This window comes from Lithobates pipiens, unplaced genomic scaffold (assembly GCF_037356315.1).
Source record: "Lithobates pipiens isolate NorthernLeopardFrog02 unplaced genomic scaffold, aLitPip1_a1.2 Scaffold_3, whole genome shotgun sequence".
Taxonomy (NCBI): Eukaryota; Metazoa; Chordata; class Amphibia; order Anura; family Ranidae; genus Lithobates; species Lithobates pipiens.
Genome location: NW_027507790.1, coordinates 274,703,305 through 274,726,794, shown reverse-complemented (window position 1 = coordinate 274,726,794; position 23,490 = coordinate 274,703,305). Strand labels below are relative to the sequence as shown.

General features: G+C 41.1%; 1 protein-coding gene across 1 annotated transcript in view; it reads left to right on the top strand.

The window, feature by feature from the left end:
* The first annotated feature begins 4,220 nt into the window (after positions 1-4,220).
* The window catches only part of LOC143941161 (taste receptor type 1 member 3-like), a 54,302-nt gene continuing 35,032 nt past the window's right edge, over positions 4,221-23,490 (top strand). The window contains exon 1 of the mRNA XM_077463186.1: positions 4,221-4,516. Coding sequence (XP_077319312.1) covers positions 4,248-4,516 — 269 coding nt within the window. The 5' untranslated portion in view covers positions 4,221-4,247. The remainder of the gene's footprint in view (positions 4,517-23,490) is intronic.

The following is a 23,490-nucleotide window of genomic DNA, read 5'->3' as shown; positions in this document are numbered from 1 at the left end:
ATCTGTGTTCCAAACATGGTAAAATGAAGGTTACATTTAACCATGTCTTACACTAATTGAATATCTTTTGATAGTGGAAACAGTGCATTAAAAAAAAAAAGAGAGAGAAATTGAGTAAAATTAAGTAATATGTCCCCCTTTAAGGACATTTATCTGTGCATATATATTAGTGTGTGATATTGAAATGATCATATGAGTATTAATTTCTAATATGAGTTTAACAATTTTATTAATAAATATAGATATATTGAAACTGGTTTAGACAACCTTTGGTTGGAAATGAAATCCAGGTTAATGGGGAAATTGGTAAAAAATGGAATTAGTTTAGATTAAGATAACAATTTTGTAATTTCACATTTATTGAGTGGAGAGAAAAAAAAAGATTAAGATGAGGTTGTTAATTTGAATACAGCTGCAATAATGTTTAACAAAGCCAAGATGAATGGGATACATAAGGAAGTTTTTCTACAGAAATTAAATCTTAAAGTCTGATAATAACTTAATGTGCGGTCCATGATGTGAGAGTAATAATAACATGTAAATATAACAGACCCATCACATCAAGTCCACACACTCTGTTAGGATAGATGCTGCCTGCAGCCAGTTGGTTTATAGTTTTTGATGGCCAAGTGCTTTCTGGTCCGTCATACATATGGTTGGTCCTTTTGTTTTTATGTATTTTTATTTTTGAAATCCAAAGCAGAATGTGTGGATTGTGAAATGATGTGCCCCTTTTCCTTGTAAGTGCAGTGGGTATAAGTAGAAGAATATTTAGGATTTATGGACATCTCTGTATGACTGCAGAGTATTGTTATCATTTATTATAATATTGCCAGGAAAAAGTTGTCTTTTTGAAACATTAAACTGGAGTTCTTACACAAACAGCATGATAGAAAACAAGCCATTGTTATATTTATGCAAGCCGGACCCAGTAATCAAGGGTTCACTCCGATGTATCAGAGCTGTAGTTTTATGGAAAGTTGCTATTAGACAAAGTTACAGATATTATTTTGGTTGAATATTTAATTTTTAATAGTCCGACATTCTGCACAGCAAATATATAGCTAAGTGTTTGTCTAATGAAAGGTTCAAAATATGAATTTGTTTTGTGTGTTTATGTACAAATCTAACAATGAAAAATGAGTACATTTGGATCCAGCCACCTTATTGCCTCTATTGGAGGAGGCTGGAGACAAAGAAAAAGCACATGTGTTAAATTGATGACGTGGGAATCAGCTGCTGTGAGCCCAGTGCAGGACACACTCCCTGAAGTCCCGAGTATTTACTTTTTTGTAGTGTTATTCCTGGTTTTATACCGAGGATGAAGTTTATCACCCAGAAGGATACTCTGTATTCAGAGTCATTGGATCCTTTTTCCCCAGCTCAAAAAGCAGAGCTCCATGTTTTAGAAAAGCCTGTGAGCTATAAAAAGAGTATATATTTATATAGTCAAGAGATAGAGAGCTTTTGGTTCCATTTGAAGGGTCAGAAGTTTGTTTTACTTCGGCAGGTAAACCAATCAAGCATGCCAAGTTAATTTGATCGGCTGTTTTCAGCCTTCCAGGTTCTTGCTGAGGTAGCCATACTAACAGTAAAACTCACATATGGAAGCAGACCAGGCGACTCTAAGGATGCTGCATTTACAGCCCTGGACACTTGCTGGGTCTGTGCAACTCACAGATTCCACCCTAGTTCTGGCCCAGTATAGCTGGGATTAATAATTCAACTTTAAGGACCCCAGAACGAGAAGCACAAGTGGTCCACAGAGGGCAACTTCTTACAAAACAGGACTTTGGAAAAGGTGATCATTTATGTCTGCCAGACACTCTTTTCCCTCCAGCTTGACACGTGGAGCGTGTCATCAGTCACAAGCAGTTATGGCTGCCTTAGTAAATGAGCATGGGATAGAGCCAGGGTTCTCCACAGTCGTTTTTATAACATACCACTTCTTGTTTTACCTGTTACCAAAGGTGTTACCAAAAGCTGAACATCCCTTCCAGAGATAACAAAAAGATATATCCAGATGCCCAAGTCAGGATGTTACGAGTATGTATTTTGTTTGTATGGACATGTTTTATGGATGTCCAGTGGCAAATGCTACAGCAAAGGCCATAGTAAAAAAGTGTTATCAGAAGTAGTTTTTAAGTACAGAGTGCAGAATCTACAGAGAGTAACAGAGGAAATCATTTTTATAGGAGAGTCCTTACTAGAAGTTTTGAGGTTTTATTTTTACACCCCCTACTGTCTACAATGTAGCAGACAAAGTAGAGTAAGAAACTAGAAAACTTTTTCCTGAATGTTTTATTATATTTTATCAAGCCCGTGAGGGGATATTGGACTCTCTCCCTTTGGGATTTGGGTTGGGAGTGTGTTACTCACTTTCTTATATTTTGTCTCAGCTGCTGAAGTCCTCCATTCGGATCTCACAGAGAATGTTGCTGATTTTTTAAGGTTTTTGACAAACTCATTTATGTGTTTTCTCCCCAATTCCAGATCCTAAAAGTTTGGAAGGATCTAAAACTAAAGCCAGTTGACTTGTGGATTGTTAAAAGACATTTATATATAAGGAAATGTTTGGAGACTCAATACAGCATCTATTTCATGTACAGTTTTGCAAAACTTGAAGGGAAAGTCACCTGGATCCACACCAGACACTGCAAAAATGACTAAATGAAAGAAATCTCTGTGTTTGATTTGTTTCCCTCTTGCGATAACAGTCTAGGATACTTTTTGATTCAATTACTTTAATTGTAAGGGATACATATATTTGAAAAGTAGTTTAGCCATGTTGAAGTCATATTTGTCTTTTGTACCTCTTCCATTTTATGTAGAATTGTATGTGTTTACATGTGCTGATAAGTCAGCATACCAGCAATTAAGCTAGAAGGCCATTCTGGCCACAGGAGTGTACAGTCAGTACTCTGTAAATATGTCTTATCAATCATTTGTTTTTCACAGTGAAAAGTCGTTTTGTAATGAAAAAAGCTGCTCAGCTATTATTTTCTCCACAATGGAGTTTTTGCCTCTTTGGCCAGGACTACCTCCACCTAAGCGTGTGGAGGTTCCAGGTTAAAGGTGATAGCAGGTATGGTTAGTGATCAAAATATTGATCAAAAGAGAGGAGACTGTAATGGAAATTTGTAGGTTCTGTATATAATTGTATTCTATTTTATATGTATTGCACAATGCCCTCACTGTGCACACGGCACTAACAATGTTTTCAGTACATGTTTTGCATTCTTTCGAGTTCTGATTAGAATAAGCCTGCCTATGTAACGCCCCTTGTTACCATAAATGTACAATTGTAATATTAATGTGATACCTACGTAATCATGTGTATAAAAGCCTTCAAATGCGTCATAATAAAGGAGAACGGTTATTTGGAAAGATGCTGAGCGTATCTTTTGTGTCTGTTCCCTACTGCAGTAGTTATTAATTTGGAACCACTAATCAATATGAGGATAGGAGTTGCCTATCATCAAAATATCCATTTCAGGCACATGGCTGTCCAAAGTGGACATTTTGCATGCCTTCAAACTGTTACCCATCGAGCCATCCTTGCCCACAATGCCGCGTCTTAAAGGGCAACGTACAGGTACGTTAATATGCCTGTATGTGCCCTTATGCTGACGTATATCAGCATAAGCCGGTCGGCAAGGGGTTAATCTGCTGGAATATTTGGTGGAGTCCCACTGTTTTAGGGATGATTGCAGAGTAGGGTCATCAATAGGAGGGTGAAGTTTTGGGGGACCAGATTAGGTTATAGATTGGTATAGGAGAGCAGTTCAAAATGTTGAGATGAGTCCAAATTGGTAACTCAGAAGTATTGTGAAGAACTTCTATTTAAGCAGCCCTGTAGTATTTAGAATTGATGGGTGCATTAACTTATTCACCCCAACTGGACATTCACTTTTCATCCTGTGATGTAAAGTTATATTAACAATATATATATATATATATATATATATATTTTTTTTTTTTTTTTTTTTTTTTTACAGAAGAATATCTTGAAAATGAATAAATCTAAATCTAAACTACTACAAGCGTACTTTATATGGAATAAAGAATAAACCAACTTTATTAGATCAGTTACACTGATATAGATGTGATATTTTCAGACTGATGCTATTATTATTCTGTTCTTTGTTCTGTAGTGTAAATCGGTGTCAGTCGATGTGTATAAAGCTCCGGTGATTGTGTCTCCCCTGAGCAGAGCTGCCGGTGACTGAGAGGATCTGCTGTGTGACATGAAATGTTCTGCGATGTTCTGTGTCTGTTTACTGCTGATACTCTTCATTCCTGTCACATCTTATGGAGTCGTATTGAACTGGAGATCAACACATCGTTGTAGACTTAATCTGGTACAGCCAATGTTTGAGTATGAATATTACAAGGAGGGAGATGTTATTATCGGAGGATTGGTCTCTGCTCACTTGAACAGCAAATTTGATACAACTTTAAATACGAGAAAGTTTGGTTGGCCTAATTCACCTGTAAGCTTTTCCTTTTGTGAATTGTAAGTCTCTTTTTATCATCTTTGCTCTCTCTATATGACTCAACAAAGAGAAATATAATTCTTTGCTTTCAATGCAATATTTTTTGAAAATGTACAAATGTTTCTACTGTTATGCTATATATTTTCTCATTGTTAAATGACAGTCTGTGTTTCACCAATATACAATGAATACATGGGGCTTCCATAACATTGGTCTTCAGGTTGTGTTTCTGCCAGGAGAGAGGGAGGGAGGTGTGCTGTCATTTAATAGTTGTGTGTGGGATCTTCTACTATTCATGGCTGTTCACAATGATGACTATTCGCAGCATAGCAATAGGTCAGCCTGGTGTAAAATTATGGGTACTGTATATGTAGACAATACGACATTCAACAAATATTAAATGCAGGTGAATATTCACTTCAGCTAAATGTGTTTTACATTGCCTTGAAAAAGTATTCATACCCCTTGAAATTTTCCACATTTTGTCACGTTGCAACCAAAAATGTAAATGTATTTTACAGGCATATCCCACTTTTAAGTACACAATGGGGTTTATTTACTAAAGCTGGAAAGTGCAAAATCAGGCTCACTTCTGCATAGAAACCAATGAGCTTCTAATCCCAGCTTGTTCATTTAAGCTTTGGTAATAAAACCTGGAAGCCCGTGCAGAAATGAGCCTGATTTTGCACTTTCCAGCTTTAGTAAATAAACCCCATTGTGTACTTAAAAGTGGGGTATGCCTGTATTGGGATTTTATGTGATGGACCAACACAAAGTGGCACATAATTGTGAAGTGGAAAGAAAATTATTTGTATTCAAATATTGTCCCCCCTGAGTCAATACTTTGTAGGACCACCTTTCACTGCAATTACAGCTGCAAGTCTTTTTGGGAATGTCTCTATCAGCTTTCACCCACATCTAGGGAGTGCTCTTTGTGCCCATTCTTCTTTGCAAACTAGCTCAAGTTCTGTCAGATTGGATGGAGAGCTGTGAACAGTAATTTTCAAGCCTTTCCACACATTCTCAATTGGATTTAGGTCTGGACTTTGACTGGGCCATTCTAACACATGAATATGCTTTGATCCAAACCATTCCATTGTAGCTCTGGCTGTATGTTTAGTTGTTGTATGTTTGTTGTTGGTAGGTAAAATAGGTAAAAGTAAAATAAAATATGAAAAAAAAATTTTTTAAGCGTGCCCCGCCCTGCCGAGCAAACACATACATGAGTAGCGCCCGCATATGAAAACGGTGTTCAAACCACACATGTGAGGTATTGCCGAGATCGGTAGAGTGAGAGCAATAATTCTAGCCCTAGACCTCCTCTGTAACTCAAAATATGCAACCTGTAGAATTTTACATTTTAATTTTAAACATCGCCTATGGAGATTTTTTAAGGGTAAAAGTTTTATCGCTATTCCACGAGTGGGTGCAATTTTGAAGAATGACATGTTGGGTGTCAATTTACTTGACGTAACATTCTCTTTCACAATATCAAAAATTTTTATTTTTTTCCAAAAAAAGTGCACTTGTAGGACCACTGCACAAATACAGTGTGACAGAAAGTATTGCAATGATTGAAATAATTTTCTAGCAAAAAAAAAAACAGTTTTTAACTTGTAAACAACAAATCTCAGAATAAGGCTCGGCCCTTAAGTGGTTAATGAGCAGGCCATTTTTTTGTGATATGGCACTGCAACGGTTTAACTGACGCTGTACCCAGACGAAATTGATGTCCCTTTTAAAAAAAAAAAAAAAAAATTTGTTTTACTTTCTGCTATAATACATATCCCAAAAATATATATAAAGAACAAATTTATTCATCAGTTTAGGCCAATATATATTCTTTTACATATTTTTGGTAAAAAAAAATTGCAATAAGCGTATGTTGATTGGCTTTAGCAAATGTTATCACGTCTACAAACTACGGGGTCGACTTTGGGATTTTTTTTTATTGTTTTTTACTAGGGATCAGCCCGATGTTCAAGTCGAACATAAGTCACGGGGTGTTTTCTTGTTCACCGAACAGCGAACATTATGCGGTGCTCGCAGCAAATTCAAAAGCCGCAGAACACTGCTAAAGTCTACGGGACATTAACATGAAAAACCAAAAGTGCTCATTCTAAAGGCTAATATGCAAGTTATTGCCATAAAAAGTGTTTGGGGACCCAAATCCTGCCCCAGGGGACATGGATCAATGCAAAAAAAGTTTTAAAAACAACAGTTTTTTCAGGAGCAGGGATTTTAATAATACTTAAAGTGAAACAATAAAAATGAAATATTCCTTTAAATATTGTGCCTGGGGGGTGTCTATAGTATACCTGTAAAGTGGCGCATTTTTCCTGTGTTTAGAACAGTACAGCAGCAAAATGACATTTCTAAAGGAAAAAAAAACCTCTTGTTTACACAGAGATCTAAACGCATCCCCTCCCCTTTTAGGTGGGCTGACCTACAACAAGAGCATTTGGATACACCGCAGCTGTCCTTGTTGTAGGCATATTATTAAAGGGGAGGTTGTGCGTTCTCATTCTAATGTGGAAGAACAGAGACTGCGGTCATTCTATAATTGCAATATCAAACATGTTGTGTAGATCATCACATGCAGACTCTGCAATGTACAGTACATTGAACGCACGATCAGACGTCTCAGGGATAGATTCATTGAGCATTTATCCAGTATTGAGAAAAATCATTGCACCAAAGTTGCTCACCACTTTAATCAATAACACAATGGTGACACCTCAGCAGTCGGAGTACAGATCCTTGAGAAATTCAGCCTGTCTAAATAGGGAGGGGATGCATTTAGATCTCTGTGTAAACAAGAGGTTTTTTGGATCTTTCATTTCAAAACTCATATACCATATGGTTTAAATTTCACATGAGATATCACACATTTTTATGACTAAATTAGATAGTTTTTATGTTCTCATTAATGAACTAGTGATTTATCGGTTTTGGTATTTTTTGCCATTTTGAGTTTTTGTACGTCATGCTGGACAGGATTGGTTTCCAGGATTTACCATCATGTCATTCTTTGCTATCTTTAAGTATTCATATATTATTGGATTCCGCAAGGTTGTCATAATATTTTATGGTTTTTAGATTGCCCTCATTTTTATTTAGATGTTTATTGCTTTAATGTAGCATTTGTGAATATTGGATTTCCATTGCTGCATTTTTATTTAGCACACCGTTTTTTAAATCTCTGCTTCTTGCAATTGTTTTTGTATTGTTATTTGGTCTCATACTTTCCAAACACATATATATTCCGTGTGTACTTTTACATATATTCAGATAAATGTTTATAGGAGTTCAAAAGAGGATTTTTTCTGTTGTTGGATTTGCTATCTGATTGTATACACACATATTAAATAATTTTTTTTTATATACATATATATATATATATATATATATATATATATATATATATATATATATATATATATAAAAATGATTTTTATTTTTTTACGTAGTTATTTTTTTTTCGATCACTCTTCTACAATCGATATGTATATATTCTCACTTTTATATTCAGTGATTGCTTCTTGTGTTCTCTGTTCCGGGTTAACTAACCAATCAGCGCATATTGTTTATATTAATTTTGTTTTGGTTTTATTCCTGATTTTTTTCTAAGTCCTTTTTGGAGGTCTACAGCAAGTATCTATATTTATATATGTTTATGTATACTTCTGCTCATGCTGTACTCTTTGTTCTATCTTCATTATGTTTGTTTTTTCAAGTCTAGTTTTATACACTTTGTGATTCAATGATTCAATGATTTTATCTGGTGTGTTTAATTGCTATACAAGTTGGTCAGCCAATCAAACTGGGCTTTTTTGTTGTTGTTGTTGTTGCATCACTTTTGGGTGGAACATTTAAATAGCTCAGGTTTGGAGCAAATATTGTAGCTGCTGACTTTTAATATAAGCACACTTACCTGTCCAGGGATCCCGCCATGTCCGCACCCCAAGCCGATTCGTCCATTGGCTGTGGGTGCAGGTACCAGCATTGCAAGTAAGGAAAACTGGCAGTAAGGCCTTCAGGCTTCACAGACGGTTTCCTATTAGGCTGCTTTCACACTGCAGCAGGAGCGGCGTCGGCGGTAAAGTGCCGCTATTTTTAGCGGCGCTTTACCGTCGTTTTAGCGGCGGTGTGCGGGCGCTAGCGGGGTGGTTTTAACCCCCGCTAGTGGCCGAAAAGGGGTTAAACCCGCCCACAAAGCGCCGCTGCAGGGGCGCTTTGCCGACGGTATTGCCGCGGTGTCACATTGATTTCAATGGGTAGCAGCGGTTTAGGAGCGGTGAATACACCGCTCCTTCACAGCTGCAAAGATGCGGCTAGCAGGACTTTTTTCACCGTCCTGCCAGCGCATCGCTCCAGTGTGAAAGCCCTCCGGCTTTCACACTGGAGTTAAAGGGGCCGGTTTTTTTCAGGCGTTACACAGGCGCTATTTTTAGCGCTGTAACGCCTGAATACCGCCCCAGTGTGAAAGCAGCCTTAGACATGTGCATTTGTTTTCGTCCGAATTTCAGGTATTTTTGTTATCGTTTTGACAAACGACATAACGAAAGTGCAGAATCCGAAAAACAAAAGATCCGACATAAATAAATTCTTTATTTTCATTTTCGTTGTGACAACAGTTCGATACAGAATAGGAGATTCGACATGACTCTGACAATAGCAATCTGTGTCTATTGAACTTGTATCATTAACAGTCCATTCACACAGGGGCAACATGACTTCCAGCGCGACTTTGGCAGGTAACTTGGACACAACTTGAGTGTAAATCACAGCGCAACTTGGGGCGACTTACAACAAATTTTCACTCGCCCCCAGGCCAGGCCAAATTAAAAAAAAAATGGCATGGGCCTGGTATGGATATTAAGGGGAACCCCGTGCCCCCAAAAAAAAATAGCGTGGGGGTCCCCCTCAAAATCCATACCAGACCTTTATCTGCACACGCAACCTGGCAGGCCACAGAAAAAGAGGGGGGATGAGAGAGCGCCCCCCCCTCCTGAACCGTACCAGGCCACATGCCCTCAACATTGGGAGGATGCCCCCCAAATCACCATGTCCTCATGTTGATGAGCACAAGGGCCTCATCCCCACAACCCTGGCCGGTGGGTGTGGGGGTCTGCGGGCGGGGGCTTATCGGAATCTGGAAGCCTCCTTTAACAAGGGGACCCCCAGATCCCAGCCTCCCCCTGTGTGAAATGGTAAGGGGGGTATCGTACCCCTACCATTTAACCAAAAAAGTGACAAAAGTGTTAAAAATGACAAGAGACAATTTTTGACAATTCCTTTATTAAAGTCTTCTTTCATCTTCTTCCTTCTTCCTTTCTTCATCCTTCGGTTTCTTCCTCCATCTTCTTCTTCCTCCGATCTGCTTCTTCTTGCTCCAGTGTTCTCGTCCGGTATCTTCCTCCGCTGCGTCTTTTCTTCGTTCTTGGGCCACTCTGCCCAATGGGAGGCTCCCACTGTGTGATGCTTCTCTTCCACCCGGTGACCCCGCCCCCTCTGATGCATGGACCCGTGCATGAAGATGGAGAAAGAAACCGAAGGATGAAGAAAGGAAGAAGGAAGAAGGAAGAAGACCAGAAGATGAAAGAAGACTTTAATAAAGGAATTGTCAAAAACTGTCTCAGATTGTCAAATTGTCAAAAACTGTCATTTTTAACACTTTTGTCATTTTTTTGATGAAATGATAGAGGTACTTTTGTACCCTCTTACTATTTCAAACAGGGGGGGAGGCCGGGATCTGGGGGTTCCCTTGTTAAAGGAGGCTTCCTGATTCTGATAAGCCCCCTGCCTGCAGACCCCCACAACCACCGGCCAGGGTTGTGGGCATGAGGCCCTTGTCCTCATCAACATGGGGACAAGGTGCTTCGGGGGGGACCCGAAAGCACCCTCCTTGAGGGCATGTGGCCTGGTATGGTTCAGGAGGGGGCACTCTCTCATATCCCCTCTTTTCCTGCGGTCTGCCAGGTTGCGTGCTCAGATTTTGAGGGGGGCCCCCAGGCAATTTATTTATTTTTTTGGCGCGGGTTCCCCTTAATATCCATGACAGACCTGAAGGGCCTGGTATGGATTTTAAGGGGGGCCCCCAAGCCATTTTTTTTTGTTGGCACGGGGTTCCCCTTAATATCCATACCAGACCCGAAGGGCTTGGTATGGAATTTCGGGGGACCCCCATGCATTTTTTTTTCTTAATTTTTTTTCTTAATATTAATGCTAACATGACCTGTGTGCAATGCAAATAGCCATGAAAAAAAAAAACCATAGAAGACGTACAACATTAGAATCCTACTATAGCTTGTAGTCTAAATATTCGACCGGGAATGTATGATTGCAGCATCATACAGTGAGTTTAGCTGCTCCGTCGAATCTTCTTTAAACATTCGACAGACACCATAAGCCTTCAATGACAGATTCAACCGCAATTCATTTGGATTTTCAAATAAATTAAATTTTTTAACGAAAAACTGAATAAATAAAAACGAATTTTGGTAGTAACTAAATACATTTGTTTTTGGGACGAAAACGAAATTCCAAAACAAAATATTTCAGTCCGCACATGTCTATTTCCTACTGCAAATGCGTAAGTCGGGCTGCACTTTCTGAATTGTCCCGTCATCTTCTGGGACACACACAGGCCCCATAAGGCAGTGGGAGGGGGGTAGGAGGAGTCAGAAATTATGGAGATCGCTGATTTTACCAAGAAGTGGGAGAGGGTACCTGTAAAAACCAGGTACCCCCCCTCCCCCCCTCAAAAAAGTGCCAAATGTGGCAATGGAGCTTCCCCTTTTGGGTGGAGCTCGGCTTTTAGAGCATCAGATATGGATAGATGTGGATAATCAGAGGATTTATTAAAGGCCAATAGACTGTTCACTCTGCAAATTCAGTTTTTTCAGAGCTTAGTAAATAAGGGGAAGCTCTGCTGACTTCTATCGTCCAAACGTGTGAGTAAAAATGATTTTTTTATTTTATTTTCATTGCAGATGATTGGGTGTTCTTTGCAAATTAAGCTTCACCTCTTTTAATGAGATCTGGAGCAACTGTTTGCCTTTTGTAAATCAACCATTATATGTGAAGGGAATGTGATAGGGCTGTTGCACATTACAAATGATGATGATGATAATACCGATAACAATGTGTAATAAAACAGTATGTGCTGAATAAGTAGTCCAATAATATGAAAATGGTGATATAAAAAAAAAAATGGTGAAAAAATATACATAAAAAAAAATCTAAAAATGTGATGTACATAGTGTAAGGATCAGGAGTATGTGATGTACATAGCGTAAGGATCAGGAGTATGTGATGTACATAGCGTAAGGATCAGGAGTATGTGATGTACATAGTGTAATGATCAGGAGTATGTGATGTACATAGTGTAATGATCAGGAGTATGTGATGTACATAGTGTAAGGATCAGGAGTATGTGATGTACATAATGTAAGGATCAGAAGTATGTGATGTACATAGTGTAAGGATCAGGAGTATATGATGTACATAGTGTAATGATCAGGAGTATGGATGACCCAAACCCCCCCCCCCGGTTCGGTTCGCACCAGAACTTTCGAACGGTCCCCAAATTCATACGAACGTTAGAACCCCATTGAAGTCTATGGGACTCGAACGTTCGAAATTAAAAGTGCTAATTTTAACTGCTAATATGCAAGATACTGTCCTAAAAAGGGTTTGGGGACCTGGCTCCTGCCCCAGGGGACATGGGTCAATGCCTAAAATGTTTTTAAAAATGGCCGTTTTGGCGGGAGCACTGATTTTAATGACGATTAAAGTAAAAAAAAAGTGAAATATTCCTTTAAATATCGTGCCTGGGGGTGTCTATAGTATGCCTGTGAAGTGCCACGTGTTTCCCGTGTTTAGAACAGTCCCTGCACAAAATGACATTTAACGGAAATAACGTCATTTAAAACTGCTTGCAGTTTTAATGTTATATCTGGTTCCTGCAATATGGTTGAAAATCATTGAGAAAAATTGCATGGGTAGCCTTCCCTGCCCATTACCAGCCCCTTTGGGTCTTGTACGGATATTAAGGGGAACCCCGTACCCATATTAAAAAAAGGAAATATGTGTGGCCCCCAGGCCCTATATACTCAGAACAGCAGTATACAGGTGGTGCAAACAAGACAGGGACTGTGTAGATTTGTTGTGTTAAGTTGAATCTGTTTGTAATTTTCAACTGGTACATTTTTAAAGTGTAGCTCCAGTCAAAAAAACTTTTTTTAACCTTTTTGGAAAACATAGGGAAGGGTTATCACCCCTGTATAATTTGTTTTGCCGTCCGTCTTTTTTCATCTCACTTGCTGTTGTCTCCTTCCGTTTGCAAGTAGGAGATGTTTTTAAGTTGGATGTTTGAAAGTAGGGGTCTGCCCTATATGCTCTGCAGAAATGGCGGAACAAGGTGTTGGTTTTGCCACAACATTGTAAGCCCTCAAAGTGACTCTTGGCAGGCGCTGGAGCGCCCTGCTGTGAACGATTATATCAAGAATTGTAATTACATGCCATTGTTGAACAGTGGTAGAAAAACTGACCTTTGGTGGTTGTGGTGCTGGTGCCACAACACTATAAGTCCTCACAGTTACTCTGGGTGGCACAGGAATGGGCCCTCCTGTGAAATATTATATCAAGAATTATAATTACATGTCCCTGTTAAACAGTGGCTGAAAAATTGGGCTGCTGGCACTGGTGCTGGTGCCACGACACTGCAACCTCTCCCATATACTCTAGTTGTAGTGCAGGAATGAGCCCTGCTGCTAAGCATTGCATCAAAAATTGTAATTAAACGCCCCTGTTAAACAGGGGCAGAAAAATTGGGCTGATGGCATCACCCAGAACCAAAAATGTTCTTCCAACATATCAGCGGAGGAGGAAGAGGATAGACAATCAACATAACAGGACAGTCACTCAGCATCAGCATAGGCAGTCTTGAAGGGGATGTGATATTTCAAAAAAAATATATTCGGTTACATCAGCTTCAGGTGCTTGGTAGCTGTGGGTGATCCAAGACTGATTCATCTTGATTAAGGTCAGTCGATCAACTGATTCGGTGGACAGGCGCACCCTGTGATCGGTAACAAAGCCACCAGCAGCACTGAAGGTGCGTTCCAAAAGAACACTGGATGCAGGACAGGCCAGTAGCTCAACTGCATACTGTGCAAGCTCTGGCCAGTGATCCATCCTCAAGACCCAGTAAGCCAGGGGATTTTCGGTGGGAAAGGTGTTCAAGTCTGACCTTGCCCCTAGGTATTCTTGCACCATGTAAATCAGACGCTGGCGATGGTTGCTGGAACCGATCATACCTTGGGGCTGCAGACTAAAATATTGTCTGAAAGCATCGGTCAGACGGCCACCTTCTCCACAGCTCCTTCTGACTGATGCCTCAGCAACACTTTGTCCAGGACCAGGAGTTTGTAACCTCCCAGTCTCTGGGAACGCGTTGCACAGACCTTTCTGCAAGGCCTCCCTGAGATGTCTCACCCTCTGCTCCCTCTGCGACGGCAAGATAAGGTTGGCAACCTTATCCTTATACCGTGGATCAAGGAGAGTGGCCAGCCAGTAATGGTCCCTCTCCTTGATCCTGCAAAGCCTGCAGAAGGATCCTCGTATTCTTCGGATCAAGGAGAGGGACCATTACTGGCTGGCCACTCTCCTTAATCCGAAGAATACGAGGATCCTTCCGCAGGCTTTGCAGGATCAGGGAGGCCATGCAGCATAGGTTAGCTATGGCATCCGGTCCGGAGTCCTCTGGGTCACTAAGGACAACATGATCCGCAGCTACCTCCTCCCAGTCACGTACAAGTCCACGGGTTTCTTGGGACTGTAAATCATCCCTACAAGACTGCTGCTGCTGCTGATGCTGAGTGTCAGCCTCCACCTCCATGCTGACACAATCATCCTCCTCCTCCTCCTCCTCGTCCTCTTCCTGTGTGATGGGTGGGACAGCAGGAACACTGTCTGGATAAAGGGGGTCTTGAGAGGCAAGGAAACCTCCTCTTGCTGCCTCTGTTCTGCCTCAAGTGCCCTGTCCATTATTAGCGTATGCTCAAAGAGGTGGACAAGAGGTACAGTGTCACTGATGCATGCACTGTCACTGCTCACCATCCTGGTGGCCTCCTCAAATGGTGACAGGACAGTGCATGCATCCCTGATCATGCCCCACTGGGGTGGTGAGAAAAAACCAAGCTCCCCTGACCCTGTCAAGTGCCGTAGTCGCACAGGTACTCATTGATGGCCCTCTGCTGCTTATATAGTGTGGGGCGTGTACTACACATCCTGAGCATCCTGCCTGTGGCCAATTATGGCTCTCCTCGCTGCCGGCGCTGTGATTGGCCAAGCATGCGGGGTCAGAGTGCATGCTTGGCCAATCATGAGCCAGCAATGCACTGCGATGACGCAGTGCATTGTGGGCCATGAGCGTCACACGAATTTGGCGCCCATAACTTTCGGAATTCGCCAAACGGGCGAACAGCCGATGTTCGGCTCGAACGTATGTTCAACTCGAACATGAAGCTCATCCCTAATCAGGAGTATGTGATGTACATAGTGTAATGATCAGGAGTATGTGATGTACATAGTGTAAGGATCAGGAGTATGTGATGTACATAATGTAAGGATCAGGAGTATGTGATGTACATAGTGTAAGGATCAGGAGTATATGATGTACATAGTGTAATGATCAGGAGTATGTGATGTACATAGTGTAAGGATCAGGAGTATGTGATGTACATAGTGCCAACTTAGCACAACACCATTATTATCTTTTTATTTGGCGTTTTCTTTTTTAATCTAGAGGAGGTTGTTTGGTGTTGGTGTCCCTTGTTATTAATTTGGCTTTGTATTTTTGAAATGAAAAAAAACTTTATTTAGGTGTCAGTAGCAAATAAAGAGGGAGGCAGTGCTGGAGAAACTGGGGAGATTAGCGAAGCCTTTGGCCCCCACGGCACACATCAACTATTTAAATACAAAAATTGGTGGGCAGAGCAGTACATATCTGAGGGAGAGCAGTCTGGTCCTGAAGTCCAAGAAACCCGAAACAGCAGCAGATGACATCTATGTTCCCAGGCTGTGGTCCTACAAGAGGCTGCATCTTCTGTCAGACCAGACTGAACCCAGGTCTCTGGTCTTCCTTCCACACTTCCTTCCAGGCTGTGGCTGTGGTGCTGGAGGTGTGGCAGAAGGAGGAGGAGGAGGAGCATGGTCCAAATCACACAAGTGTGTTGCTTGTGTGCTTTGGCCCAACAACCCCTTGTTGAGGGTGTGTATGATGAGCTCCTCACACAAAAGGTGTTGCCCCTCCTCCATTTGCTGGAGTTTGCAGGCAGTCAAGGCAGCAAGCGGCTCTTGATATGTGGGGTGGCTTTGAGGGCCGCTGAAGCCTCCCCGATGAGCTTCCAAGCCAACTCCTCCACATTCCCCCCCTTTCTGATTCAGTCAGGCTCCTACGCCTGTCCACCTCTTGGCTGCCGCTTACCCCTGCCTCCTCCTGGCTGCCACTTTCCACAGCCACCTCCTGGCTGCTGCATTCCACACCCTCTTCCTGGCTGAGGTCTTCCTGTGTATGAAAAAGGGACATCGTTTCAGTTTTTGGTTCATCAAACACACACAATTTCTAGCTCAAGACTGTTGAAAATTGTTAACAAATAGAAAAGACTATCATTCTGAGCCCAGCATTTTTCATTCTTGGCCCAAATGTTTTGGCCACTACTGTCTATTGATATGTGAAACACTTTCTAAAATCAGCAATTAGTGAGCAAAAATCAAATTAACATCATTCATTTTTACTTCCAAAATATGTAGATCAATACTATACCTGGCTCAAGCTGGGCTTCTCCAGTTCTTCCTGAGAGGAAGGCCCAGGTTGGGCATCAGAAGACTCATCAGGGGTGGAATAAAGCATAGAAGGATGCATGGAAGGAAGGGTAGAGAGGGATTCCCTGACCTCTGCCTGGTCTGACAGAAAATGCATCCTCTCATAATACCACAGCCTGGAGACATAAACGCCATCTGCTGCAGCTCCAGTTTGCATGGACATCAGCACCTTCTTGCACTCCCTCAGATATGTACTCCTCAGGCCACCAATTTTATTTCTTAAATAGGTGATGTCTACCCTGGGGACCATTGGCTTTACCAACTCCAGCAGTTTCTCCATCGCTGCCTGCCTCTTTAATTTGTTACTGTAGTGTGGATGTGTAGCTTGCCACAAACAGCGCAGCTCTCTGTACTTATCTGAAAAATAAATTAAGCTTTGGCGCTAAAACCTAAATGGTGTACTAAAAATGCTAATATTCTGCAAATTACATAAAATGAAGCCCAATGTGGGAATTTCACCAATACACTGTATATGTGATATTAAAAATATATGTGAATGGGAATGTGTATCCGTTATCTTACATAACAACTATGCACAAGTGTGGTAAAAAATAATAATAACTATGCACAAGTGTGGTAAATAATATGATGAAAAATACAACTAATCTATCACAACTAAAAATGTAAGTGCTTTGGTAAAAAGTGCTTTTGCTCACATAAATGAGCCAATACTTATACTCTAAAAAGTGATAATCAAAAAGGCATTGTGAAACTACCAAGTGAAAACATCAAAAAGATCATATAATGTCCAATCCAAAATATATTATAATGTCCAACTGAAAATATTTATTCAAAGTCGCATCATCTAGTTGCTGAAAAAACGCATAAGACTTTTATCAGATAGGAAGGTGAAGCAAGGTGACTGGTGAAAACAAGGGTTAAATTCCTCTCCGGTGCGCCACTCTGTGTTAGAGAAGAAATGTATATATGCGCTCACCAGACATTAAACCCCCAATGGGTTAGCCAAGCAGTCACAGTATGAGCCACTGTGCAGCTCTCTCAAGGCTCTGCCACCGCTGTGCTGTGGGGATATTTTACACTCTTCCTTCCGTGAATGGTCCGTTTAGCGTTTGTACATGAAGGGAAACAGAAGTACAGCCATGGTGCAATATTGTTGTGTAAACGTACAATGTTTATTAAAATCAGTTTTACTCACAAATTCCAAAAAAGATAGATCGCTGTGAAATATGTTCCGCCGGCGTTACTGCTTGAATAGCAGTGTAAGGTGCACGTTCTAGGCCACGCCGTGGCCTAGAACGTGCACCTTACACTGCTATTCAAGCAGTAACGCCGGCGGAACATATTTCACAGCGATCTATCTTTTTTGGAATTTGTGAGTAAAACTGATTTTAATAAACATTGTACGTTTACACAACAATATTGCACCATGGCTGTACTTCTGTTTCCCTTCATGTACAAACGCTAAACGGACCATTCACGGAAGGAAGAGTGTAAAATATCCCCACAGCACAGCGGTGGCAGAGCCTTGAGAGAGCTGCACAGTGGCTCATACTGTGACTGCTTGGCTAACCCATTGGGGGTTTAATGTCTGGTGAGCGCATATATACATTTCTTCTCTAACACAGAGTGGCGCACCGGAGAGGAATTTAACCCTTGTTTTCACCAGTCACCTTGCTTCACCTTCCTATCTGATAAAAGTCTTATGCGTTTTTTCAGCAACTAGATGATGCGACTTTGAATAAATATTTTCAGTTGGACATTATAATATATTTTGGATTGGACATTATATGATCTTTTTGATGTTTTCACTTGGTAGTTTCACAATGCCTTTTTGATTATCACTTTTTAGAGTATAAGTATTGGCTCATTTATGTGAGCAAAAGCACTTTTTACCAAAGCACTTACATTTTTAGTTGTGATAGATTAGTTGTATTTTTCATCATATTATTTACCACACTTGTGCATAGTTATTATTATTTTTTACCACACTTGTGCATAGTTGTTATGTAAGATAACGGATACACATTCCCATTCACATATATTTTTAATATCACATATACAGTGTATTGGTGAAATTCCCACATTGGGCTTCATTTTATGTAATTTGCAGAATATTAGCATTTTTAGTACACCATTTAGGTTTTAGCGCCAAAGCTTAATTTATTTTTCAGATTTCTAATCTATTCCCATCTTGAGGGATAGGTTTCAAGCACAGGCAGCTTTAACCCTTCACAGTTCACTTTATTGTAGTCATTTTAACATTTAAACTTATTTAAACTTGTCTAGCAAACAGGTAAATTTGTCCATAGCGCAATCTTATCTTTTCTTTTTGCTATTTTCTCTGTACTTATCGATGAACAGAGGGAGGAAACTATGGTCGTTAAACCCATCCATATTCTCTGCAAGACACAACACAAGACAAACCCTAATGTCAGGCTAAACTCTACTAAATCTTGTCCCAATACAGGCCTCAATCTAGAAGCACTATAGGTTAGTGATGTACCAAGTTAAAAATTGTTCCTTCATTTGCACGATCGGAGCATCAGCTTCTCCCTCTGCTCACAGATCGTACGTACGACACATGCGCGTTGCGTTTTATATACAGTGCACATGCATCAAACTCCTCCTGCCCCTGACGTTCTTTCTAGACTATACCCCGCCCCTTCTCTTTTGGCACAGTGGGGAGAGCACATGGCAGAGACACAGCAGGGGCATGCTAATTCCACTAAAGAGGAGAAGGATGAGGAAAGCCCGGAGCCTGAAACGTCCCCATCTGGAGGAGAAGATTTAAGGAATCAAATATGTCTTTTGTTGAGATATTGGAGATGGTGGACATATTGAAGAGGAACGACTATGACGGGAAGTATGGACCTTACCCAAACCCAAATATCAGAAAGGCCAAGATCATGACTAAAGTTGTGAAGAGTTTTAAGAAGAATTTTGGGGTACGACAAACCCAAGGATCAACTAAGAAAACGCTGGTCAGACCTGAAACTGAGGGAGCACGATCAGTACAGAAGGATCAAGCGAGTTCTTCAAAAAAGTAAGTAGTTTGTGTTCATATTATTATTATCGCTTGCATACTGCTCCATGTGCTTTGATTTCATGTTGTACAGTTTAAAATGGCCACTTTCATGTTCATGGGTTCAGTCGATCGTAATAAACATTGTTCGTTAGCCCACTCCAAAAATGATGTTTTGCCAACTTGCACTTGACTACATTTGTTCACACAACAGGTAAGTATTCCAGCTTTAGAAAGTGTCAAAAATTATGTTTTCACCTTTGAACTCTTCCAAAAAACACAATTGTACAACACTTCCAAGCAATGTTTCATATTCCTATTTCTGCCCTCAAATATCTGTGTGCTAAGTATTCCTTTTTTACATTCTCATAAGGGAGAGAAGACTCTGGACGTCTGAGGACACCAGGGACCCCACACCTCCCAAAGAAGGGGAATACCAAAAGCACAAGCAGAGGAGGAGGAGGAAGGTGAGATTGTCGAAATTGGCACCACAACAGGTGAGTGTCGGAGACCACAGCTTCAGGTAAGCTAATCAATGTATGTCAGCATATTTATAACACATGGTGTGTGGTTTTTTTTTGTTTTTTTTAGGTGATGTGGATGTTGTGAAAGAAGAATCACATTTTACCAGTGAAAGTGTGCCTCTTTGGGGAGATAATGGGATGCAATTGCGATTTAGAGAATATCCAGAAAAACATCAATGATGTTCAACAAAAAATTAAGAACATCATTGATATTTTAGAGAGAATCTGAAACACCCAAAACTAGCTAGCATCCATTTTAAATAAAAAAAAAACACTTTTATAGATTTTTAGAAAAGCCAAATTTGGAAGATGCACACAGTGTGTCAACATGTACTATCTCCCATCATGGGGTATCAATGTACGTGTTTTGTGGATGCAACCCCTTCCTTGCTACTGAAGTGGCTGAGATGAAGGAGTTGCACCCCCAAAACACGTACATTGATACCCCATGATGGGAGATGGCACATGTTGACATTAGGCATGGGATCAGGAGGAAACTGGACACTTTTTTATTCTCAATTTGTGTGCATCTTCCAAATTTGGCTTTTCCAGGGGTGACACCCCATCTGATGAAGGCAATTTGCCTTTAGTAAATAACACCCACAGTGATGTTAATCCCCAATCACATCATTTTCATGACCCCACATATTTCTGCCATGGTGCTGAAAATGAGCAATATTTTTCTCAGTAATGCACTACATATATTATCAAAAAAAAAAAAACAAGGTGTGTGTGTAGCAGACCCACAACATAATAAGATTATCTGAAGAAGAGACTGTCACCTCATCTTGCTCTGAACTTGGGTTTGCACTGTTGTAGAAAAAGGCCCAAAAAAACACAAAAAAAACCTAGGCGAATCCTAAAACAAAGCCAAGCAGTAAATGAAAACAAAGATTATTGGAGTTTCAAAGAAAAATGTATTACAAAAATGCCTCTCAGACATTGTCTGGCATATCAATGGCCCCCCTACCCACAAAGTACACCACATATCTGGATCGGACCTCACGGGCGCTTTGGGGGTGCAAGCCAGGATGAGCAGCTTCAAGGGCCATGAGGTTCACATTTTCCATCAAGTCTGCATCAGGGCCAACTGAGGCCACATAGTCTACAGGATGTTTTTTCAAAAAATTGTGCAGAACGCAGCAGGCAAGCACAATATGATTTAGTTTAATTTCGGCCATGTGTGTTGGAGTCAAAAATAGGCGGAACCGGCTGACCATTATCCCAAAAGTGTTCTCCACTACTCTTCTGGCTCTGGTCAGTCGCACATTAAAGATCCTCTGATCCGGGGTAAGGGTCCTCATTGAGAAAGGCCGCATCAGGTGGTTTGCCAGAGCAAACGCCTCATCCGCGACTAAAACGAACGGGAGTCCTTCTACATTCTCCTCTGGAGGTGGCAAGCCCAGACTGCCACTCTGGAGACGCCAGTAGAATTCTGTCCGCGCGAACACTCCACCATCCAATATATGGCCATTTTTCCCCCATGTCCACATACAGCAAGTCATATTTCGCTGACACCACCGCTAACATCACCCCTTGTAATTATAATAGTAGGACTCCAAGTTGGGGGTGGGATGATGTGGACGTGTTTGCCATAAATTGCACCTCCACATTTGGGAAAGTCCCAACAGCTGGCAAAGTGGGAGGCCACAGTCTGCCATGCCTGTGGTGTTGAAGGAAACTGTGGAGTCAAACAAGAAAAAAAAATATGTCATTTTGCACATCAACATTGCAAGAAAATTAGACACAAACATTTTTGGCCAATATCAGTATAACATTTTTGGGAATGAGTATTTAAAGCCTAAAGTATAAGGTCCCCTTATGAGATTCCTCACCCCCACCCCCCCCCCCCCCTATCTGATGGGCCATTGCAAAAAATGTGGGGGGGGGGGGAATGTTTTGGATAGGTAACCCCCTCCACTTCATTGAGAGCTGAATGCATAAATAATGTGTGATACTTTGGCCAGCCCCTTCTTACTTACACTATTGGCAGCCCACCGGACAGGTAAGAAGTGTCATAATACAAAAAAAGGAACAAATGGAAGCACATTTTGATATTCCGCTATTACCTATCAAGATAATAATAGGAGAAAAAAAAATGTAGCATTTGAAAGTATCGAGGCAAGCCCTTGCACTACATGCTTTGGTGAATTCATCCATAAATCTAACCAGAAAAAGGTAGGTATAGTGTGTATTGGATTTGGCAAAGTCAGCAGATAGAGGATTGCTATCAGCTGACCTAGCAGTTGGGGGGAGGGGGGGGTTTCTAATGAGTTTGGCCCAACAAAAAAAAAACCTGGCACTCTGCATGAATTTAAGCACACACATAACATTTGTACTCATTTTAGGGGGTGTTTAGGGGAAAGCAATACTATAGAGCTGACAAAATGCATTGCTAAGTGACTGGGCTATAAGTTTATGGCCCCAGAAGAGTATGCTGGGGAAGTTAGTGAAGACAAATATGCATGAAGGAAAAAAAGGAACTTGAAAAGCTTCCAAAAGAAAAGAAATACAATACATTAGCAAACATTAAATACATAGACTGTGATGTTAAAGGATAAAACTTACCTTAATATAGTCCTTCTGCAGGACCTGAATTATGGCAGAACAGGTCTCTGGAATAATGATTCCCAGAGCCTGGGGGGAGATGCTTGTCGAGAACTTGAGGTCCTGAAGACTTCTCCCTGTCGCCAAGTAGGGCCAAGTGGCGATGAGCCTCTGCTCCGGAGTGATGGCTTGCCGCATGCAGGTATCCTGCCTGCTGATATAAGGGGACAGCAAAGCCAGCAGACGGTGAAAAACGGGGTCTGTCATCCGGAGATAATTCCTGAAATCATCAGGATTATTCTCCCAGATCTCACGAAGCAAAGGCATGTGCGAGAGCTGGTCATGCTGGAGCAACCAATTCTTGGTCCACGAACTCCTCCTCGCCCTGTTCATGGACCGGGCTTGTGTCAAAGCCAAAAGCCCATCACCAAGCCCCTGCACAGCACGAACTCTACGACGAGTATGTGCACAAAACATGGCTTGAAAACAGTCAGAACGGACAACAGAAGGCACCGATAAACAGCAAGGCCTGAAAGAACGAACTGAAAACGAGAAACAAGCAGACAATAAGCAATGAAAATCAAAGATACCAAGATATAGTCCACAATGAGCAACAAATGCTTACTGACTACACGCACTGATAAGCAGATACACACCGACAAGCACAAACTGAAGAGCAGTAACGATCTGAAGCACAAATTTGAAAAGCGTGAGTAGAGACTAACCAAACTTCTACTAACACGCGATAAACACGAGATCAGCAGAAGGAGCCCAAAGGGTGCTGAACTTCCCTTTTCTAGTCCAGTCGTATGCGGTTTACATCACCACGTTCTTGGCAACCAGAAATTCCGACAACTTAGTCCGACCGTGTGTATGCAACACCACTTTTGGACCACTTCTGGACTAAATCCGTCGGAAATTTATCCGACGGATTTGGTTGTCGGAATGTCCGACCGTGTGTACAAGGGCTTATGGCAAAAACCCACTAGAGAATGTCAGTCAACACATTTTGTCCACATTTTGTCCACAGGCTGGACACCATATTTCT